The 21,637-nt window shown below is 47.4% G+C and overlaps 2 protein-coding genes and 1 long non-coding RNA gene across 6 annotated transcripts in view; 2 read left to right on the top strand and 1 right to left on the bottom strand.

Annotated features, from left to right (window-relative positions):
• ACSBG1 (acyl-CoA synthetase bubblegum family member 1) overlaps positions 1–2,621 on the top strand; it is a 38,464-nt gene extending 35,843 nt beyond the window's left edge. For 2 of the 4 annotated variants that reach the window (XM_071568947.1, XM_071568946.1), the window contains exon 15: positions 83–2,621. In XM_071568947.1, coding sequence (XP_071425048.1) covers positions 83–195 — 113 coding nt within the window. In that variant the 3' untranslated portion in view covers positions 196–2,621. The remainder of the gene's footprint in view (positions 1–82) is intronic. The other 2 variants (XM_071568949.1, XM_071568950.1) reach the window with 1 other exon arrangement.
• Positions 1,256–16,149, bottom strand: IDH3A (isocitrate dehydrogenase (NAD(+)) 3 catalytic subunit alpha). Its single transcript, XM_071568951.1, has 11 exons — positions 16,003–16,149; positions 14,008–14,070; positions 12,272–12,355; positions 11,480–11,594; positions 10,747–10,934; positions 8,364–8,497; positions 7,620–7,722; positions 7,473–7,537; positions 5,314–5,398; positions 4,660–4,812; positions 1,256–2,862 (listed from the first exon to the last, which is right to left on the bottom strand). Exons 1-11 carry the CDS (start codon positions 16,027–16,029, stop codon positions 2,779–2,781), a joined length of 1,101 nt encoding a protein of 366 aa, XP_071425052.1. The 5' UTR covers positions 16,030–16,149; the 3' UTR covers positions 1,256–2,778.
• Positions 15,923–20,068, top strand: LOC139678250 (uncharacterized). The gene is made up of 2 exons (XR_011698994.1): positions 15,923–16,962; positions 19,714–20,068. It is a non-coding gene; the product is annotated as an uncharacterized lncRNA (long non-coding RNA).
• The last annotated feature ends 1,569 nt before the right edge of the window (positions 20,069–21,637 follow it).

The raw sequence follows: 21,637 nt of genomic DNA, 5'->3' as shown, positions 1-21,637 counted from the left end.
AAATACCCCTCAGGCCCCAAAGCCAGCCTGGGCAGGAGTTTCTGTCCCCAGCTCTGGTGGTGTAACTGTGCCCTCCTTTCAGGTCCCACAATGAAGCTGAAGAGGCTCTCTGTGCTTGAGAAGTACAGAGAGGAGGTGGACTCCTTCTATGAAGAGCAGGAAGTCTCTCAGCCAAGCACCAAGAAAAATCTGTGAGCAAAACAAAGTCTTTTATAATCAAAAGCATTAATGAAGATCTGTGCTTTGTTTGGGTTTGTAGTCTGTTGAATCAAACCACTAGAAAGCTGCTGTGTCATTTTAGTTGTTCCTGATACTCACCTGATCATTTGTCCTCTTTTTACAGAAGCATCTACAGTGTGTTCATTTTCTAATAGTTTTTACTTTATGACCTAAATGATTAAAACATCCTTCTGTGTTGGATAAAGTGGGTATAACTAATATCCCTTTAGATTAAAATACAAGAGGTTTTTTTTTGTTTTTTTGTTTGTTTTTTTGTTTTTTCCAGTTGTTCTACAGGGCATTGCCTGTAGCTCAGGATATATTTTGGTAGTTGGCAGTACTGCTTAGGGAAACTCTCAGACCACTCCAGTGAGAATTATAAAAGAAAAAAAAAAGAGCTGAATTCTTTTCCCCTTCTACAGAAGACTTTCTTGTTCAGTAACACATTCCAGAACCCAAAGACACTCCTCCCTCTTCCATTTCTGTAGTGGCTACAATTGACTTCTGTGAAAGGCCCATGTTGGAATAAGCATTATTATTTCTCCTAAACACAAAATAATCAAAAAGGTTGGGGGAATAGCTCCCTAAGACTGAAAGACAGACAGCAGTAATAGAGGAGCTCTCACACTGACATGCTGTTTAGAACAGAAACCTCTGTTCAATTGTTTACTGTGCTCTTCTTGAAGCAGAGTTTGCCAGTGTGGCCCTGCATGGGTCAATGTTCCCATGGTACTAATCCTGACAAATGGAGCTGCATTTCTTCTCACCCATGAGGAATAAATCCTGTTCCTGTCCCTGTGAGGGGCATGCCTGGCACAGCTGCCTGAGGGGGGTGCTGGGAGTGCCCTTTGGCTGCCAGAGCTCAGGGGCAGCTCTGGCCCCTGTGCTTGAGAGGAGCACATGATGCACACCAGGGTATTACTTCCAGGGAGTTCCATTCCCAGCCTATCCCACAGCCTCAGGATTTGGAGCAAGTACCAATAATCAGCTCAACACATAAGACAGTCTAGGATTATAAAACCAGAACAAGCAAGAGGACTTTGAAAAGTTTATTCTTCCCCATTTTGTGCGCAATGGTAATTCAGAGGTTCTTGAACAATATTAGTCTGAAGGAAACAAGGAAGCAGCAGCTGTAAAACACAGAAAGAAATATTGCCCTATTCACCAAAAGCAGAGTGCATGAGGAATAAAGCTCCTCCAACACGTTGTTAGACTGTATAAAAAAGCTGGGATGCTCATTTTATAGTGACATGAAGAGTTGTAACACAAAAACCATTTTACTTCTGAAACAACCAGCCTGAAACAGTCTTAAGAGATATTATTCAACTTAGTTACTTTCTATTAATAGAATTAAGCCTTGAGGAGCCTGGTTCTGGCAGTAGGGATAATCCTGTGCTATCCTAAGGAGTTTTAAACACCCATTTCTTGCACACCTGTGGACATGCAGGTCATAATGGCTCCTGTGAGCACCTGCATGTGAGGCAGGAGGGAGAAGAGCTGCTTGTGCATCCACTAAGCTTAGCAAGCAAGTGAAAAATAAGTCTTGGGTCCCCTTGGATGGGGATGAAATTGTATTTCTGGAACACAGGCACCAGAGCCAAACTGCTCTGTGTGTTAATCCCTTTAGGACCAGTCCCTTACATTCAAGGTGTTGAGTACAATTACCAGCCAGCACAGCAAGACACACTGAACAGCCTATGCAGGAAGTTACAGCACAAAGAGCATTATGAAATCATGAAATAGCATAAATTTGCGAAGTCAGTACTTTCCCCTCACAATATCTGGCAGAGGTAATTTGGTACAATTTAACCTCACTAGAACTCTGTTGGAAAGGGTGTTTCAGAGAGGGAAAATTGGTAAGGATTATTTTGGTATCTAGATTTGAAAAATAACTTGGCTTCAGCATTAATTCTTGTTAATGGCTGTGGGATTTTTTAAAATACACAGATTAAATCAGAATTTTGTACGTCCTCATTCATGCCTTTGGTGGGCAGGGCTGTATTTCTTGAATCACCAGAGTATCTGATGGGGTTTTCTCATTGCTTTTACCAGGAAATTGCTATTTTAAGTTATTTTATACCCGTTTCTGTTTATGAAGGTCATCTTGTGCTACTGTTAGGCTGAAAACCTTTCCAATGTAAGCAAGACCAATAAAGCAGGTTTTAACCATTAAGGTGCTTTTACATTTCACTAATTCTGTTACTGATTTATTTGCATAATTTTTCTTTGTGGAAAGTAAAACCCTCTAATTGAAATGAAAAATGGTAGACAGTTACAGTGCCAATAAAAGAATTCACTTACATAAAAATGTTCACCAGATAGAAAAAAATAAATAAGACAAAGCACCTGGAAAAGTCCACTGAAAGCAGGCACAAGCATCATTTGGACTAAATTTATTAATGGAGAGGCCTTAACTAAAAAGTTTGCTCTCAAGAGACAAGCAAACTATCTGCATATGGGTGTCAGGTTACACATAATATACTGTGTGCCATGTCCCTCTGTGGCCACCTCAGGGGGGCTGTGCCATGTCCCCTGTGGCCACCTCGGGGTGGGGAGAGCTCAGTCCTTGTCCCGCACTCGGCGGCAGATCTCGTCTGTGAACTCCGAGCACTTGGCATTGCCTCCCAGGTCTTTTGTCAGGATCTGAAAGCAGGAAAAAACAGCATTACTGGAATGTTTCATGGGGCTGGTCCTGCCTCTGAGCAGTCCTGGATGTTCTGCTGTGCTCTGTGTGGGGTGAGGGGAACACACAACGTCCTGCAGCCCACACAGAGCTTGTCAGCCAGGACTGGCACAGGGAGGAGCAGCAGCAGCAGGTGCTGCAAGTGCTGCCAGATTCAAACAGGATTTTACCTTAACTACAGGGAGAAAGTGTGTTTGGTCACAGCTTTATGAACTCCTTTGGTTCCTTAATAGTGTAATTTATTGTTAAGTAATTAAGCTTTTGGTAAGAAGTTTGTTCTTCGGAAGTAAAATTCATATATGAAGGCTCAGGTTTTTTTTAAGGAAATCCACACAGAAAAAGCACACAACTCTTAATGCCACATGTTATCAATTCTTTAAGTTTGCTTAGTTCAGTTAAGAGGTGGAGAATGTAGAGTTAAACATCTTTGTCATTAAGTACAACTCCTGCCTGGTAGCAGTAAAACAAGAAGTGAGCAGCACTGCTGGTCTAACCCAGCTAGATCAAAGCAGGCTGGGAGATAACTTAAAATCATTAGTTCCCCCTTACATGGCACACACATCTCTTAATTAAATGATTGAGGGGAGGGGAGGACAGGGAGAAATAGCAGTGTGAGAAGCCATCAAGGTTACAATTTTAGGATCTTGTCATTTTAACTGCATGATGGGGTTTTTCAATCAAAAAGATTCTCTCCACTGTGAGCACAGAATCATCATGTAAGGAGGCAGCAGACAAGTAGCCATGTCACAAAACTTGCACTGTGGTATCTTCCACAGAATTACTGACCTGCAGCTGGAGGATCCCATTTCCAGAGCAGTGAATGGGAACTTTACAGGAGCACCTCTTTATCTACTTGTAAGTTTTTTTTAACTGGCTCCTACACACAGTAAGGTCGCTGCAAACAGACCACTTACAAAGTGATGACAACTTTGGGGTTCAGCATATTTGTTACTTTTAATTGCAAAGCAGCCTCTTCTGCTCCTGCTATGATAAGTGAACCAGCAGGGCCAAGTGCCCATCCTGTGTAACTGCCATCCTCAGCATCTTTAGAAAAGATGGACATAAGAGTGGAGGAGGAAACCAAGAATGGTAAGAGCACACCTTCCGTCAAGTTTCAGAGCATAAGCTCCCTCCTCTCCCCCTCCAAATATCCCATTTGAGTCTTGAATCTGGAGACACTCACTGCCAAAGGGAAATCATATATAAGCTTAAGGGGAAAAGTTAATGCTGGATGAAAACTGATCTTTTGTAGTTGAAAAACAAGAGAAAGCAGTAAGGATAAAAAAAAGAAAACAACTGAGCTGAAAAAACAGGAAAAGAAGTGTTACAGTCAGGACTGATATGCTATAAATGAGGTGGATCATTAAGCCTGTGAAAGGCAAATGAGTGTCCACTTCAGGATCCAGATTTAAATGTATTTGCTTCGTATGTTTTATAAACTTTGTAAGTGAAATACTACTTATTACTTAAACCCCTAATGCCCTTCCTGAGAAACAGACATCCAGGTCCAGCTTTTGGAGTTCACAAAGCTGTAGAAATGCAAGATGAGCATTGCTGAGACACCAGCCATGCCACAGCCTGTCCCTCATTACTGAGCTGGGCAGGCTCAATGCCACCAAAGGTGAGATAATGCTGTCAGAGGAGGACAGTGGCCCTGCTCAGCAACAGCCCAGCACAGCAGCTCATCCACCATTCTGGTGTTCATGTTCCAAGTCAATTTTTGCTGTGATATATTTCTTTGCACACCCTCATCTTACCTTTCCATCTTTAATGGTGTCAAAGCAAGCTGACTCTATTTTTGTGGCGTGTTTGTGCAGTCCCATGTGACGCAGCATCATCACAGCACTGAGCAGGAGGGCAGTGGGATTCGCCATGTCTTTTCCTGCAATGTCTGGTGCTGTTCCATGGACCTGGAAATAAAAATCAGCCTATCAGTTATGATGTCAGTATGCCATCAGTTGTGTCAACATGCCTATCAGTTATGATGCCAAAATGTCTTGGGCAGCCCAAGTGTGTGCAGGAACCTGAACCATGAACCCTCATGCATGTTAGAAAAGGACTGTGATAGAGTCAGTGGAAAGGAGATACCAAAGACCAAAACAATTTAGTTCAAAGGCATCAGAAAGGCAGAACTAGGTCACTTAACACCTCTAAATTGTGCCCCTCAGGTTCTATTTCACAGAAGTATTTATCTCATGAAAAAGAGGGAAAATGAAGTGTCACTCAAAAAAAGGACATGCAAAACATGTGATACACACTTTAACCAGCCTCCCTGGGTAAAGCTCCACCATCTCCACAGCACAAAAGAGTTATGTGGAGAACGAGATGGTATTATAGGGTATGGGAAAGATTTGGCTTGCCAGGTGGAGCCCCAGCAGCCCCTGCTGCCCCAGCTGTGCCCCAGCACGTACCGACTCGAAGATGGCCACGCCGTTGGCACCGATGTTGCCGCTCGGGGTCACCCCCAGGCCCCCAATGAGCCCAGCACACAGGTCACTGCAAAGCAAACCACCATCAGAGGAAAAACCCTCAGCTTGCAGAGACAGCTGCCTCTCTGCAAGGTATTACAGTATTTTTTTCAGCTGTAACTTATTTTATACATCTCCATAATCTGAGAATAGTATTGAGAAAGGACAGATGCTGTGAGCCACCTGTGCTCCATTACAACATTGGGAAATTTTTAGGACTACTAGCAGAGGGCAATGTAATAAAGGAAAATTAAAAGGAAATTCCAAATACTAGGATAAAACTATCAAGACACAGGCACAAGAAGTACTAAAAGCACAGGATATGTGTTGTCTCCAAAACTAGCAAAGATTGTAATGCAGAGTTCCCTGTAACTATGCAGAACCTTTGTTTCCTCAAGGGGCCACAGAACTACTTTTCGTATGGAAAGTCCTTCTAAAAAACATGGAAGAATTTTGCTCAGGTAGCTGAATTACCAGGAGTTTTGTAGTGTGTTGTGTGTACCTCCAGGGACATTTTCCAAGCGACACCAGACTTGCCCCCTCTCCTCACTGTGAGTCCCAAGTCTGGCAGCAGCAGATCATCAGCCACTGCATTTGGTTCCTCCACAATTAACGAGGGGAGGGGCAAACCAGCTGTGCCACAGCCATCAGGCTGCACCCTCAGAGCTGGGCACACTGATGGACAAGGCTCTTAAAACTGCCATTTCCACAATTAGCTCATCAGGGACTAACAAGCAGAAAAGTCTGTATGGCCTTACAAGAAAAGACTGTTTAATCTAAAACCAACCACTTTGCTCTACAGAGTCTGGGGAAAACATGGACAAAGTCTGCATTTTTCACTGTATTTAAGGCTTCAAGAAGAGATTTCCTTCTGTAGCTGTTCAGTCCAAGAAACCTGTCTGGCAGTATGGCCACACTTTAAAAGAGCAGCAGGTGAGACCTGACCCAGTGATGACAGTGCCCTCTTCAAGAACAGCCTCAGATTTACTGCAACTTTTTAGAACTGAATTTTTTATGGAGTTTCTGAAGTTTTTATGAGAACTCTAAAATGGGTGCTACTGAACCACGTGCAGTGAGTTGCAATAGTACTGCTGATGGGACTGTTGTGATTTGATCTCTTTGACCAAGAGCCAAGAGCAGCTGGGAGGGCTCTCTGCACTCCCCTACCAGTTCTTAAAGCAAGAAGCATTAGTGGGAATCTGGTTTTTTTAGAGTGGGCAGACAGCCTTATCAGAGAGAGAGGCCAATTTTAAAAGAGCTTAAGCAGCATTCCTTCTTATATATAAGTTACCTCTACATTTATTATCTGTACAAACCCAGGAGATGGATTCTAAGATGTAAATAGTTGTTGAACTTAATTGTAAACAAATTCTGAATCAAGCTGTTTTCTCAATCCCTCCTTAGAGGTGAAGGAGAAGCCATGTTATGTTATACACTTGCAAGGTCAGATCAAGACACTGCATTTTGCACACAGTATTTGATGGAACTTACACTCTACCCAAACATTTTACAGAATGGAAAACATGTGCTGGTGGGTTTTGCCCTCAAGACACCAAGTGCCTCCAGCACTGAGGTCACTCAAACAAGAAATTTACTTTGAAGGTCAGTAACAAACGTAATACATAAAACAAGAGCTGGCAGGATATTAAGAGGCCACACATTTCGTTCCTCAGTGACACTGCAGAATCACTGAACTGTGTGACCAGCTCTCCGTACACATCATGGTCCCAGTCACCTTACAAAATCTATTTTAGTGCTTAAGATGAGAGTTTTTCTCTCATCTCTAACCAAGCATTCTTTACTACAAAGTAAGCCATTAAATTCTCCAGACAGTTGGAGAAATTTCCTCTTCTGCTCCATCTGAACAATATTCATAGACTCCACAAGCAGAAACTTTCTTTTAACTAAGAAGCCCATTCCTCACACGTGGCCCCTCACAACAATATATTAATAACTGAAGTGTAATAATACCATCCTTTCCTCCCACCTGAAGTCTGGTTTATGAGGTTTTCAGCTCAGATGACCCATGTGACCAGCACATAACTGTTGGGAAAGTACCAGCTTTTTACATGTTGGGTTCCTTTAATTTGGAATCTCCATACCTGAGGATGTCACCATACAAGTTGGGCATAACAAGCACATCAAATTGTGATGGATCTTGAACCATCTAGAAGGAAGTATATTTTCATTAGGGTTAAGAATTTAAATTAAAAAAAACAAAACCAACATTAAAATATATAAATACTCACATTCAGACACACAGTATCCAGATACATTTCATTAAATTTAATGTCTTTACAGTTTTCTGCTGCCTCCCTGCATTTTCTCAAGAAAAGCCCATCAGACATTCTCCTGCAATTAGGTAAGCAAGAGAATATTGCAGTTATTGTAAGGAAGCAGTACTCAAGCTAAAGAAAACTGCATGTAACAGAGATTTATAAAAATACTAGAATTACTAAATATCCCTTAAATAAAAATAACATTTTAAACATATTACAGTGAAGTTGTGCTTTCTAAATTTCCTCCTAAAACATTTTTGTGTCAGTAGTTTAACAGGGACACATTCATTCTCAGAATGATTTCTATTCCTTTACCAAAGGCTTAGGGAACTTGTGATGGTGGTGTCATGTCATATCACACATTGTATGACCCAGTTCAGTACAAAGCAGCTTGGAAACCATGAAAGCCAATAGCCACTTTCACCCTCAGTTTTTAAATTAATTTTCCTTGTTTAGAAGTTTTTAAAATAAGAGCTTTGCAAGGAAGGATTCCTACAAACTTCCTACTAAGAGCATCAGTACATCATTACTGCAGCCCTATCAACAGTGGGTCAGCATTGCCCATTTTCCTTAGGAGACGCTTGAATTTTTTCCCATTTTACTTACTCCCAGTTGGATCAACAAAAGTTATACATTTGAGTAAGACTTAAGAAGTTGTTCATAATTAAATGCATACTGTTCTTTTGTCCTCCTCAAAGAGAAGTGTGGACATACATAATATTTGCCTTGTGCACAGCAGTAACGTGGCTCCTCTGGTTGTTCCGGGCGTACTCGAAGGCAAACTCTGCAATCCTCTTGCTGGCCTCCTCTGTGATCAGCTTGATGCTCTGCACAACCCCATCCACGATCTGGGGGACAGAGCACACCCTCAGTGCAAGTGTCAGCTTATTCAAGTCAATGGTGTATCAACCATGGGAGGGGACAGATCACACCCTCAGTAAAAGTGTCAGCTCACTCCTCATGTACCTGGTGTGAGTAGCAGTGGCACTCTGAGGGAGGCAGACCCCACGGTGCATTCCCAAAGCAGAGGCCCCGCTGACACCCCTGGGCCGGCCCCCATCCCGGCACAGCGCCCCAGAGCCCTAAGCAGCACGTATCACGTGCTTGACTGACCCCCCTGGGCTGGGCCTCCCTGGCACAGCCCCCCCAGCACAGCCCCCCCCAGCACAGCCCCCCCCAGCACAGCCCCCCCCAGCACAGCTCCCCCCCCAGCACAGCTCCCCCCCCAGCACAGGCCCCCCCCAGCACAGCCCCCCCCCCAGCACAGCCCCCCCCCCAGCACAGGTCCCCCCCCAGCACAGGTCCCCCCCCAGCACAGCCCCCCCAGTACAGCTCCCCCCAGCACAGCTCCCCCCAGCACAGCTCCCCACACCACAGCCCCCCCAGTACAGCTCCCCCCAGCACAGCTCCCCCCCCAGCACAGCTCCCCACAGCACAGCTCCCCCCAGTACAGCTCCCCCCAGCACAGCTCCCCCCCCAGCACAGGCCCCCCCCAGCACAGGCCCCCCCCAGCACAGCCCCCCCCCAGCACAGCTCCCCCCCAAGCACAGCCCCCCGCCCCAGCACAGGTCCCCCCCCAGCACAGCCCCCCCAGCACAGCTCCCCCCCCAGCACAGCTCCCCCCCCAGCACAGCTCCCCCCCCAGCACAGCCCCCCCCCAGCACAGCCCCCCCCCAGCACAGCTCCCCCCCAAGCACAGCCCCCCCCCCAGCACAGGTCCCCCCCCAGCACAGCCCCCCCCCCAGCACAGCCCCCCCCAGCACAGCCCCCCCCCCAGCACAGCCCCCCCCCCAGCACAGCTCCCCCAGCACAGCCACCCCAGCACAGCTCCCCCCAGCACAGCTCCCCCAGCACAGCTCCCCCAGCACAGCTCCCCCCAGCACAGACCCCCCAGCACAGCTCCCCCAGCACAGCTCCCCCCAGCACAGCTCCCCCAGCACAGCTCCCCCCAGCACAGACCCCCCAGCACAGCTCCCCCCAGCACAGCTCCCCCCCAGCACAGCTCCCCCAGCACAGCTCCCCCAGCACAGCTCCCCCCAGCACAGCTCCCCCAGCACAGCTCCCCCCAGCACAGACCCCCCAGCACAGCTCCCCCCAGCACAGCTCCCCCCCAGCACAGCTCCCCCCCAGCACAGCCCCCCCAGCACAGCTCCCCCCAGCACAGCTCCCCACAGCACAGCTCCCCACAGCACAGCTCCCCCCAGCACAGACCCCCCAGCACAGCTCCCCCCAGCACAGCTCCCCCCAGCACAGCTCCCCACAGCACAGCTCCCCCCAGCACAGACCCCCCAGCACAGCTCCCCCCAGCACAGCTCCCCAGCCCCCCCAGCACAGCCCCCCCAGCACAGCTCCCCACAGCACAGCTCCCCCCAGCACAGCTCCCCCCCAGCACAGCTCCCCACAGCACAGCTCCCCCCAGCACAGACCCCCCAGCACAGCTCCCCACAGCACAGCTCCCCCCAGCACAGACCCCCCAGCACAGCTCCCCCCAGCACAGCTCCCCACAGCCCCCCCAGCACAGCTCCCCCCCAGCACAGCTCCCCCCCAGCACAGCTCCCCCCAGCACAGCCCCCCCCAGCACAGCTCCCCCCAGCACAGCTCCCCCCAGCACAGCTCCCCACAGCACAGCTCCCCACAGCACAGCCCCCCCAGCACAGCTCCCCACAGCACAGCTCCCCCAGCACAGCTCCCCCCACAGCACAGCTCCCCCCAGCACAGCTCCCCCCAGCACAGCTCCCCCAGCACAGCCCCCCCAGCACAGCTCCCCCAGCACAGCCCCCCCAGCACAGCTCCCCACAGCTCCCCACAGCCCCCCCAGCACAGCTCCCCACAGCTCCCCACAGCTCCCCCCAGCACAGCTCCCCACAGCCCCCCCAGCACAGCTCCCCACAGCTCCCCCCAGCACAGCTCCCCCCAGCACAGCTCCCCCCAGCACAGCCCCCCCAGCACAGCCCCCCCAGCCCCCCCAGCACAGCTCCCCCCAGCACAGCTCCCTCCAGCACAGCTCCCCACAGCTCCCCCAGCACAACTCCCCACAGCCCCCCCAGCACAGCCCCCCCAGCACAGCCCCCCCAGCACAGCCCCCCCAGCCCCATACCACGTGCTCGATGCCGCTGTACTCGCCCTCGGTGTTCTCGCGGATGGTGACGATGTTCACGTCGGTGTAGGGTGTCTTGTAGCCCTCGATGGACACGCAGGGCCGCACGTTGGCGTACAGGTCGAAGGTGCGCCGCAGCAGCAGGTTCATGGACGGGTGCCCCGCAGCAATTGGGGTCTTCAAAGGCCCTGAAGGAAACAAAAAATACACACGAGAATGAAGGAGAGAATAAACCTGTCCCCGGATTTGAGGCGAAGCTCCTGGTCAAGTGTCCTCTGACAGAGGATCTCAAAGTTCCTGTTTAACCCGTGAGCTGAAATGCCACGGGAACTCTCTGTGCTATCAAGTGCTGCACATGGACACGGATCAGCTGTTTGAAGGCCAAGTTACAATCCTGACATGGAATAGGAGATTATACAAAAGGTTTTCATTGGAAACATGTGTAAAGATACCACTCACTATGAATATAGTTATTGCATACTATTGTGTATCTTAGAAATGCCTCCTGCAGAAAGTCCAAAGGTTGGAATGCAGCAACACCCACCTTCAGCTACGAGAACTATCAAAATTATGGCTTGGAAGGGAAATCTTGTTTCAAGATTACAGACAACAAGACAGGCTGTCCCCAATAACTACCCATTTTATTGTGTTACAGATGAAGAACTTTGGCTTTAAATCAGACTCATGATAAAACCCACAGTATTTAGGATCTCTGTATAAACCCCTAAAATACCTTTTAATCCCATTTTGTTTTTATCCATGGATTCTTTGGCCTCTGGAGGTATCATCCACTTCCCTCCTGGTCCTTGGATAGCTGTAACATTCCTCTCTTCCCACTGAATAGGAGCCTAAACACATAAACTCCAAGTTAACTTAAATGTCATGACTTTTGCTTCAAGTTTTGACTTTCCTTCCACAAAAAGGTGCATTAGGAATTTTGCCTAGGCCTTCATAAACAATTTTTCTCTGGTGAGTGAAAGTAAGCATGAGATGTTTGAACTAAAGCAATTTTTAAAAAAGGTAATTAAGTAAATGAAATAGTATGAACAGCACCTCACTAGCTTGATTTCCACACCACCTCCCTAGGTGTCATATACAGAGACATGGTTTGGATTGCAAAGCTGAGTTCACTGAGAACTCCTCATCCCTGCTGTCAGTCCTTTCACACATATTTCCACCTGCACTGGAAGTCACAATCAGGGAAAGAACATCCTCTTATCAGTTGCTCAGGATTACACCAACAAGATATTGCATATGATACACTGAGTTCATATTTCAAAAAATTAAGCACAGCATTTGCTCTCAACTCTCTGCTCTTCAGCCATCTCACAGTTTCAAGCCCTGCCCTGGTATCATATTCCTGTCTTTTATTCACTGAAGCTTCAAACTCTGTTGTCGAGAAGTTTTAATAGCTTAAATATGATTTCATCTTCTGGAAGCTAAAGGGAAAGCTTTAACATGCCTAGTTAGTATTTGTTGTTGTAGTTAAACTTACAATGCCTATAGCAAGACAAATATGACTTACTTTAGCAGCATCAAAGATCTTCATGACAGCAGCAGAAATCTCAGGTCCTATGCCATCTCCTGGGATTAAAGTTACTGTTTGTACCTAAGTAAAGAAACATCAGTAGGACAACAAATGAATGCTGGTTTTCTACATAGAAAACATTTTGATGTATTGTAGGAACCCAGTAACTATTAGAAAACAGAAGAAATTCTCAGTTACCAACTATTCATTATGGAGAACAGCAGTCCTGGACTGAAGTGAGAAGGGCTTGCTCGCTTTCCAAGGGAGTGTGAAAATGTTTTGAGATAACTGTTTAAAAATTTGCCTACTATCCATTCCTATTTCAAAACAGAGGTTGAATGTGAGAGGCAGGTTCCTGCCCAGTACTCCTTGCAATGAATGCTCTCAGCATGCTTTCCTCTGGAAATGCAGAGAGGTGACAATACCTCGTTATGCCTCCAGGATTATCAACATGCTGTGCAACACTGACACATGCTACAAAAGAGTAAGGTGTAGGAAAAGCTGCATCCACCTTAAAAAAAGGCCATGCCAATGGAAACTTCTCAAGTGACCTCCTAGAAATCTCAGACCCATTTTTAACAGTATCATAATGTTCTTAGTCCTGTTTCTTTCACCATCATCAAACAGGTAACAAAAATTGCATAGCACAGGCTCAACAAATAACAGGGGAAGAGTGTTCTGCTTTGATGATAAAAAGAATAAGTTATAATCACTATTCTAAGGACATGCCCCAGCTCTTTTTGTTTTAGAGTTCCAACAGTTTTGTGTGGGCTCATTACCTACAAAAAGGCAGCTCAGATACAGCATTAGTTGCAAAACCCCACATAGAATCAACTCACAAGGTGTTTTTCCATCCTTCTCCACCAAAAATACGCAGAATTTCAACAGATAATGATTTTTTTAACTTGTTTGAGCCAAAGAAATTCACTGTGCACAACAAAAAGCAAAGCTTTGTCACAGCACTGCAGGACTTCACCGGAGCTAAAGTGTGTTATAAACAGAGTCAGAGGTCCCTCACCTGATTCTTTTTATACTCTGTGAGATATGAGTGACCCTTCAGTTTCTTTTCTAGCTGTTGCACAAAACTTCCAACTAGAAGCCACAGTTCCTGTTTAAAATTAAATCCTGCTTAAAAGTATGTGCAGCAGTGCTGAGACCTTCTCCTGCCTTCACTGAAAAATGAGGCCCATGGGCCCTTCAGACACAGACACATAAAGTGGGTAAAACAGCTACAGGGAAATACACCATCAGCACCTAAGATACTTCAGAGAGGACCTTGAAAAGGCACAACTGTAGATGCAAGGTATTCTAAAAGCAGCAGTAAAGTAAATCTAGTGGTTGGAGGGAAGTCTGCAAAAGAAAGAAAAGGAGAAGCTTCTCAACAATCTGTTTTGCCCAATATTTGACTATTTCCAGATGAATTTCAGAAGACTGAAATACAGACTTTATGTCTGTATCAGACTTATGACTTATGTCTTATACAGACTTATGTCTGTATTTTGTGAAAATTCTTCATGCCACTTGTATCTTTTGCTGGAGCCTCTTGTGTTATCACTTACATGGCAATCCGTATTGCCAGTGATTCACCAACATAAACACAGGATGGCACAAAGAGCATGAATGTTCACTTGTTTAACCCTTATTTTTTGGGAATATAAAAATTACAACAAAATTGTCAACCCCCTTTATTGAGAAACTTCATGAAAGAAAAAAATGGGACTATTAATACTCACAGCATTACCAAAACTTCTGGTCACCTTTTTTTGGTTTTTGAATGCACCCAGCAACCGAGAAACCTGCAAAAATACAAACCAAACCCACGCTATTTTACTGCTCAAATGGGACTGTAAGAAGCTACCACTACTGCAGTGAATCTGCATTTGTAAAATCATATATTGCTTTAAATCTCCTATCTCAAAGGAGTATAAAAATCTAAGTGAAACAGGAGCACCCCCCCCTTTGCCAAGTTGCTGCCCAGCACTCTGGGCACAGAGTATTCTTAGCACGGGGTGAGCCCAGGACAGACCGTGGTGCCCTGGAAGGGGAACACCACGCCTGGAGGGCTCACACACAACACGCTGGAGGCAAAATTGCAGCAGATGTAACTACACAGATGATATGCCAACGACTGGGGTGGAAAGCAAAGTGAAAAATGAAACACTTCAGTTGAGTGGGAATATCTTCACACATTTGAGGTGCTATTTCCAAAACGACTTTGCATCTGTGTCACTTCTTCCATTCAAACTGTGGGGAATTTTGTTCTTCTGCCTTTTGCAGCTGTACGTTTTGTACTGCTGCCTTCTGCAGGCCTGATGGGTTTAAAAGCACAACTGAAATGCACATTAAAGACAAAACTCACCATAGCAACGAGCCCCCACAGCATAGCCAAACTACACTTTCTCACACCTGGATGTTCTGAGCTGGCATTAAGCTTCAAAACTGGGATGGTCTCTAAGCTCGAGCTCTTGAGCATCGTGGCCAAAATTCCCAATCTGCCGAGAAATCTCAGCCTCCCAATCCTACCCTTCTTCTGGGCCTATTGATGCCTCTGTGACTGAAGGGCCACAAGGCTCTGGCTGCAGCAGACCCTCCTTCAGCTCTGCCTGCTCACATGTGCCGGCAGCAACTGGAGAGCAACCTGGCAGTGGGAATTCCTCTCCTCTCCTTTGCACTTGGTATTTCTCGCCTTCACTGACACGGACAGGGTATGGCCAAAAGGACAAACTGTGTTGGCACCAACAGAAACAACTACAAACAACACAGTTTTCATGTAAATTGTAGTGAATGCTGTGGGACAAGTAATTTAAGCTAGATCTATTTTTACTTGCAGCCCCACATGAGATGTCCAAGGTCATTGCTATGCTTGCTACAGCAGCCTGGGGGCTGGGGAAGCAGCAGGAGCAACGAAAGGAAAACCAGAAGGTGACCACACAGTGGAGTGTTGTCCTGGTACAGTTCCCGCATCTAGAGCCGGGATTTCCGTGGCACAACAGCCCTGCAAAGCGCACAGTCTGTCCTGTCAGGGATCACGGGCCTGGTGCCTTACACCGAGTTACCACTGATAACACAGAGCGGGGCTGAGGAACCTGACCCAGCCCGACCTTAACGGCACGTGTGGCGCCCGGCTCGGGGCAGCTCCTCCTTATTTTAGCAGAGGCAAAGGCACTGGGGCCGCCTCGCTTCACCCACGGGGCTGCTGCTTCACCGGAGGGCACAAACAAGTGGCATTTGCTCCGAGCAAACAGCAGCGGCTCCGGACGGGGGCACCTCCGGGCGGGATCGCGGCCCGGGCCGGTGCTCCATAGGGAAACCGATACAGGCCCTGCCGGTGCTCCATGGGCAGTGCCGCTCCCGGTGCCCCACGAGGTTGTGCCGGTGCTCCATGGGCAATGCCGTGCCCGGTGCTCCACAGGCAGTGCCGCTCCCGTGCCCGGTATCCCCGCTCGGCTCCCGCCCCGCTCGCCGCCGCCGTGACCTCTACGGCGCGACCTCCCCGCAGGCCGCCCCGGGGCGGAGCGGCGGCCCCGGCCCGCTCGGTGCCCGCTCGGTGCCGGCCCTTCCCGCGGCCCCGGGCAGGGGCACCCGCGGCCCGGCCCAGCCCAGCCCGGCCCGGCCCCCTGGCCCCGCACCCCGTGCGCGCTGCCGGGCCCGGCGGCCCCACGACCTTGGGCCGTGCCCCGGGCCCCACCAAGGGCAGGTCAGGCGGCGCCCGGCCCGCCCCCGCCTACCGTGGGCATCCACGCGGCCGCGGCCATGGCGCGCCCGGCTCCAGCTCCGCCGCTCTGGGGCCTCCGCTCCGCGACCGCCGCACACCGGAACCGGCGCGCGGGGACCGCCCGCCCCCGGCACGGCCCGGCCCGCCCCCGGCCCGGCCCGCTCCGCCCTCGGGGCCGCGATGCGGCTGCGGCAGCGCCTGCGGGGAGCGTGGCCGGGCGGGCCTGAGCGCGGCCCTGCGGCCGCTGCAGTTCCCGAGCGCGGTGACCGGCCCTGCCCGCGGCCGAGGAGCTCCTGATCGCGGATGATCGGTCTCGACTGCGGCTGATGGGCTCCTGCCCGCGGCCCCTCAGACCCTGCCCGCGGTGATGGGCACTGACCGCGGCCCTTCCTTCAGCTCCTGCCCGCCGTGCCCGGCCCTGCGCCGGTGCCCGGCCCTGCCCGCGGCCCCTCCGCCGCCCTCGGTCCGATCCCCCCGCTCCGACCCCTGCTCCCTGCCCCGCTCCGATCCCCCCGCTCCGACCCCTGGTCCCTGCCCCGCTCCGATCCCCCCGCTCCGACCCCCGGTCCCTGCCCCGCTCCGATCCCTCCGCTCCGACCCCTGCTCCCTGCCCCGCTCCGACCCCCGGTCCCTGTCCCGCTCCGATCCCCCCGCTCCGACCCCCGGTCCCTGCCCCGCTCCGATCCCCCCGCTCCGACCCCCGGTCCCTGCCCCGCTCCGCAGAGGGGCCGCCCGCAGGGAGCGCTCGGGGCGGGTGCGGAGCCGCCGCTGTGGCTCCTCTGCGGCCACAAACCGAATCGCTTCCCCGCGCAGCCCCACAATTCTGAAGATTTTATAAAATCGCAGCTTCCAGAATTGGGTCGTTTACGGAAAGTAAAAAGAGTTATTAAGAAAATGTCAGATAACCCCCCCTAAAAACACATTTCACCGTGCTAAGAACCCGAAGCTGCCGAAATGGGGCACTGTAAGGTTGGTATGTGCCTTCATTTCTGGGGTCTCCTCTTGTCTTGATCAATTAATGAATTAATACTTGACAATACACAGCATTTGTAGCCTCCATTTTCTGGAGTCACTTGCTCTTTTTTAATGTCTTTCATGACAGGACACCAGAGGTACTTACACCTTTCCCTCTGTTGTTGTTTTATCGGGGTTTTGATAGTGCTTTGAACTGAGAATTGTCACCCTGGTGTCTGCAATTTGAAGTGTGCAGAGTTGTCTTGATACTGATTTTCTTCTGGCAACTACTGCTGGGTTTCAATTTTAGTGTCTAAAATCCAAATTGGCCCTGCAGTTACCTGTTCAAAATGTTTCTTTGAATTCTATTTCTTGGTTCAAAGCTTGACTCTACTTTGCACATACTGGTTCGTTCTTCTGTTGTGCCACCTTTACTTTGCATAGCAATGCTGATCAGTATATTTCTGTTGTTTTCTTGTCTTTCTCACTGTATCTACATCTGCATTCTGGGGTTGCACTGTGTAAATGGAGGAGAGAAATTGTTGACATACATTTTCAACTCCTGTCAATGTGTGTCTTACAGGTGTTACCATTGTAGTGCTACAGGAATAAGCCATTGACAGTGTCTGTTTTGGATCTGTCCTGAAAAAGGCTACAAAACACAGAAATTAACCCACCAATAGATATTTTGCCTAGAAAAATGATGCCTGTGTAGAGAGAGCAGTCCTGTCTTCCCCCTAGTGAGCACTAAACTGAGACTCCCCATGAGGAAACTCATTATATTAAATTTAGTCTGCTTAGGAAATATTTATTTATGTTATTTTGTCCCTGAGGCAAGACACTGACTTGTGTAAAGCATCTTACAAAAAGGGTTATTTCTAGATATTATGGATAAATTAGGCTTAATGAATTGCAGTCAGAAACCTCCATCTTCTAACCCGGTGTACTTTTTAAAGTGAGATAGATAGGATCCTAAAACCAACAAATTTTCACCAAAGTTTTTCCTTTCTGTTTGTTTTCTTCGGCATTAAAAACTCTTGCTAGAAAGTTCCTGCTGCTCAGAACAAAAGCAGTTTAGTCAGACAGTTGGCACTTTAACCAGTTTGAGGGCCATGAGTTTTGCATCTCTCTCAGGCTGTTTATTCACTCCTCAGACAGGGCTCAGGCACATGAAGGGACACTGCCAGACAGATTTAGTGTGGTCTGAGCATCCTCCCATTCAGCATGTGCTGGAAAAGCAATGTTTTTATCCACTGCAGTAGCATTGAACTGTCATTTTTCACTTATTTTAGGATTCCCTAACTGTGTGTTTGCAGTTAATTTTTTTTGCAGCTTGCATAACTATTAAATAAGAGGCACATTGTAATGGTTGGTGCAGTGTATTACAAAGGTAATGTTTTGTAGCTCTGCATCTTTATTTCAGGAACTCACAGCATTTTTTGGCTCCACAGCACCTGCAGTAGGTGAATATTATTATTCCTCATTTATTTGTAAGCAAACAGCATCATGAATAGCTTTCCAGTAAATAAAACAAGCCTCAAAGACCCAACAACATCAGTGGAGGAGAGAAGTTCCCCCTTGTAAGCCTTGCAATAGTTACCACTGTTACACCTGCAGAAGGGGGTCCTAACAACCCATAGGAGGGAACAGCAGAATAAATGTACAGGCACCCCTCTGCATCCAAACTGGTCTTTTTGCTAACTCTTTATGAAGAGTTAATCTGCAAGGAAGCACCTGTGTTGGAGGGAATTTGTTGGAATATTTGGTGTAAGGGGCATGAATTTCTCCCCAGTTAAAAGTTGTAGCAAACCAGCACGTGAAGGCAGTAGATGTCACTTGGTTGTTAAAAATCTGTGGATCCTCTCCTGAACAGGCAAAGTGATCTCTGGTCGTAACAGCTCGGTCTGATCTTCCTTTGGTGAGGAAGAAGAGCTTTGATACTGAAACCACAGCCACGTTCTCTCTGCATCATTTACAGAGGCAGTTCAGGGTAGCATGGCCTGTCTGCTGGAGTTCATTAAACTTCCATCTCTAGTAGCAAAGCAGAGCAGTCACCTTGTGTAGCAGCTGTGGCTGGCAGCAGTTCAGAGCAGGAAAACATGCCCTGGAGGCTCCCAGGAGTGCCAGCCTGCTGTGCCCCCCTCCTGAACTGTGGCTGGTCAAACAAGGCCCTGTGGCTGTGGTCAGAGGGCACCTTGGGGGATGCCTGGCTGTAAAATAATACGTGGGCTGTAAAACATTACATGTGCTATAAAATACTACATGTGCTATAAAATACTACATGTGCTGTAAAACATTACATGTGCTGTAAAATATTACATGTGCTGTAAAACATTACATGTGCTGTAAAATACTGCATGTGCTGTAAAACATTACATGTGCTGTAAAACATTACATGTGCTGTAAAATATTACATGGGCTGTAAAATACTACATGTGCTGTAAAACATTACATGTGCTATAAAATATTACATGTGCTGTAAAATATTACATGTGCTGTAAAATACTACATGTGCTGCACGTGCTTAATGGCATGTTTGCTGCTCTCTGAGTTAACTCTCAGAGCAGATGAACAGTGACCCTGTAACCATAGTTTCTGCTATAAGGGGCAGTGTAATGACAGGACTGTTTTATACTGTTGCCAAAGTGGTTTTTGATTTTTTGATTTTCACATTTTGTAGATTTTTAGCAACACAGTAGCTGTAGATTTTTAGTAGGTTAATTATTTCTGGCTTAAGTTTAATGTCTTTCTATCTCTACCCCTGCTCCAGAACAGGCAGCAAGATTCTCTAGCTGTTTAGTCTCTTTTTCAAGGTACAAGATTGGAGGATACCAGAAGACCCACAGAATAAACACAGGTCAGAGTGACCCAGAAGTCAGAACTGGAAGAACTCCAAAAGCCCTTTGTGTGCCTGAGGAAGAAGAGCTGATGAAGAGGAGGTCTTGCCGACCCCAGCCTCAGTTCCAGGGGGGTTGGAACAGGGGTGGAACTGGGTCTGGACTGAGAAATGTGTAAAGTAATAATTGGAGGGATCATATTATAAAAGACCATAGAAACCAGTGTTCAGGGAGCACGTGCATGTCATCGTGTATTCCTGTTATTAAAGGACTTTTTATCTTATCCTATACCAATGTGGCTCAGAGTCCTGCTTTGTGGGGGACATTCACAGCATCAATATATACTGTCCTCCTTAATGAACTTTTTTTTTAATGAACTTAATGAATTTGCAGCTGATTGCAAGATGTATACTATGTGTTGCTAATAGCTTAAAAGCACTTGCTTGGGCAGAGTTTAAAGAAACTGAAATATGGTAAAGTGTGCACATTGAAAAGTATTGATTTGTTGCAGGAATATGCTGGGAGAAAGTATTGCTTAACACCCAACTGGCAAATACAACTGATCTTTGGCAAATATGAACAGAGAGAAGTGAAGAAAAGCAAACTGGAAGACTATCTGAACTTTGACATGTACAAACAAATAGAAGTGAAAAAGACTTTGGGCATTACAGTGTCTTTAAATTTTACTCAATTAGTACAGCTAGATAATTATGTGTTGAAATACAGTTACCACTGTAGCATGGCTGAGAAGAGGGAGCTGGTGTAGTGGAACCCTCAACAGTCAGTATCTGAATCTTCTTTTTAAAATTATGCATATTTTAATTTTATTTACTAATAAAAGTACTCTTCAGAGTATGGAAAGAATTTGAGAAACAGGGTTTTTGGTTCATACACTCAGTGGGTGTTGTTCCCTTGATAAGCTGAGTATTTCTTTCAAAGCAATTAAGGCTTTTAGCCATACTGGTTTTCCTGTGTTTTCTCTACAAGAGAATAAACCCAAAGCATTTCTAATATGCAAGAGAAAGTGGAAGTGGCAGAGTAGAAATCCAGGCCCAGAGGAATAAACAGGAATATGTGAACCTCAGGATCTCTGTCTCTGGCTTACTTTGTAAGCAGTAAGTCTTGCCTGGGTGGTGTTTTCCCTGTAACCCTTGTGCTGTTTTACTGCTGTTCTTCTGATTCTAAAGATAGATATTATCTGATATGTCATCGAGGATCCAGTGGGACTGAGCAGCCAGGAATGTAAATCAGGTGAAAAATGAAGTGGGATGTCAGTCTTCACTGCAGGAACACTGTTAATTATACAGAATCACAAGATACGGAGCCAACTCTACCCCTGGTGTCAATTCACTTCTGTATAATGCCATTAGAGGTAATTTGGTTATTTGCATTTAATCTGATTTGCATAGATGGGCAGCTTGGAGCACGTGGCTGTGAATGGAGTGCTGTTCCATGCAAACCACTTGCCTAAGTATTGGTCTGGTCTGACTGGGAGCAGCTGCACCTCTTGCATTTCAGTAGCCCCAGATCAGAGATAGGGAACATGTTTAATTAATTACACACGTAACCATTAAAGCCAGAGATTAAGCTTGTTCAGAGTTAAGGATATGTAAGAACTTTCAGAACTGTGAAAGTTCTAAATCTCAAGGGGCCTCATAGGTTGTTGTTTTCTGATGCAAACAAAACGAAAAACATCATGTTAAAGAGCACTTTTAATAAACAGAAATACTGTATCTCAAATTTATTTTTTAACAGTGTGACTTACCTGTGGAGAACCTTTAGAAACATAATGAGGATTCAATGCCACTGTACTCCGGGGAAGAGTAAAGAGAACCATTAGTGGTTGGAAAAGCAGAG

Source organism: Pithys albifrons, chromosome 13 (assembly GCF_047495875.1).
Source record: "Pithys albifrons albifrons isolate INPA30051 chromosome 13, PitAlb_v1, whole genome shotgun sequence".
Taxonomy (NCBI): domain Eukaryota; kingdom Metazoa; phylum Chordata; class Aves; order Passeriformes; family Thamnophilidae; genus Pithys; species Pithys albifrons.
This window is presented reverse-complemented; position numbering and strand designations above follow the sequence as displayed.

Excerpts from the sequence above, each read along its gene's own strand:
- IDH3A (XM_071568951.1), bottom strand. The coding sequence starts at position 16,029 with ATGGCCGCGGCCGCGTGGATGCCCACG. Across the intron at positions 12,356-14,007 it reads CCAGAAGTTTTGGTAATGCT|GTACAAACAGTAACTTTAAT; the intron begins GTGAGTATTAAT and ends TTCTTTACTTAG. Across the intron at positions 4,813-5,313 it reads GCGTGGCCATCTTCGAGTCG|GTCCATGGAACAGCACCAGA; the intron begins GTACGTGCTGGG and ends TTTTATTTCCAG.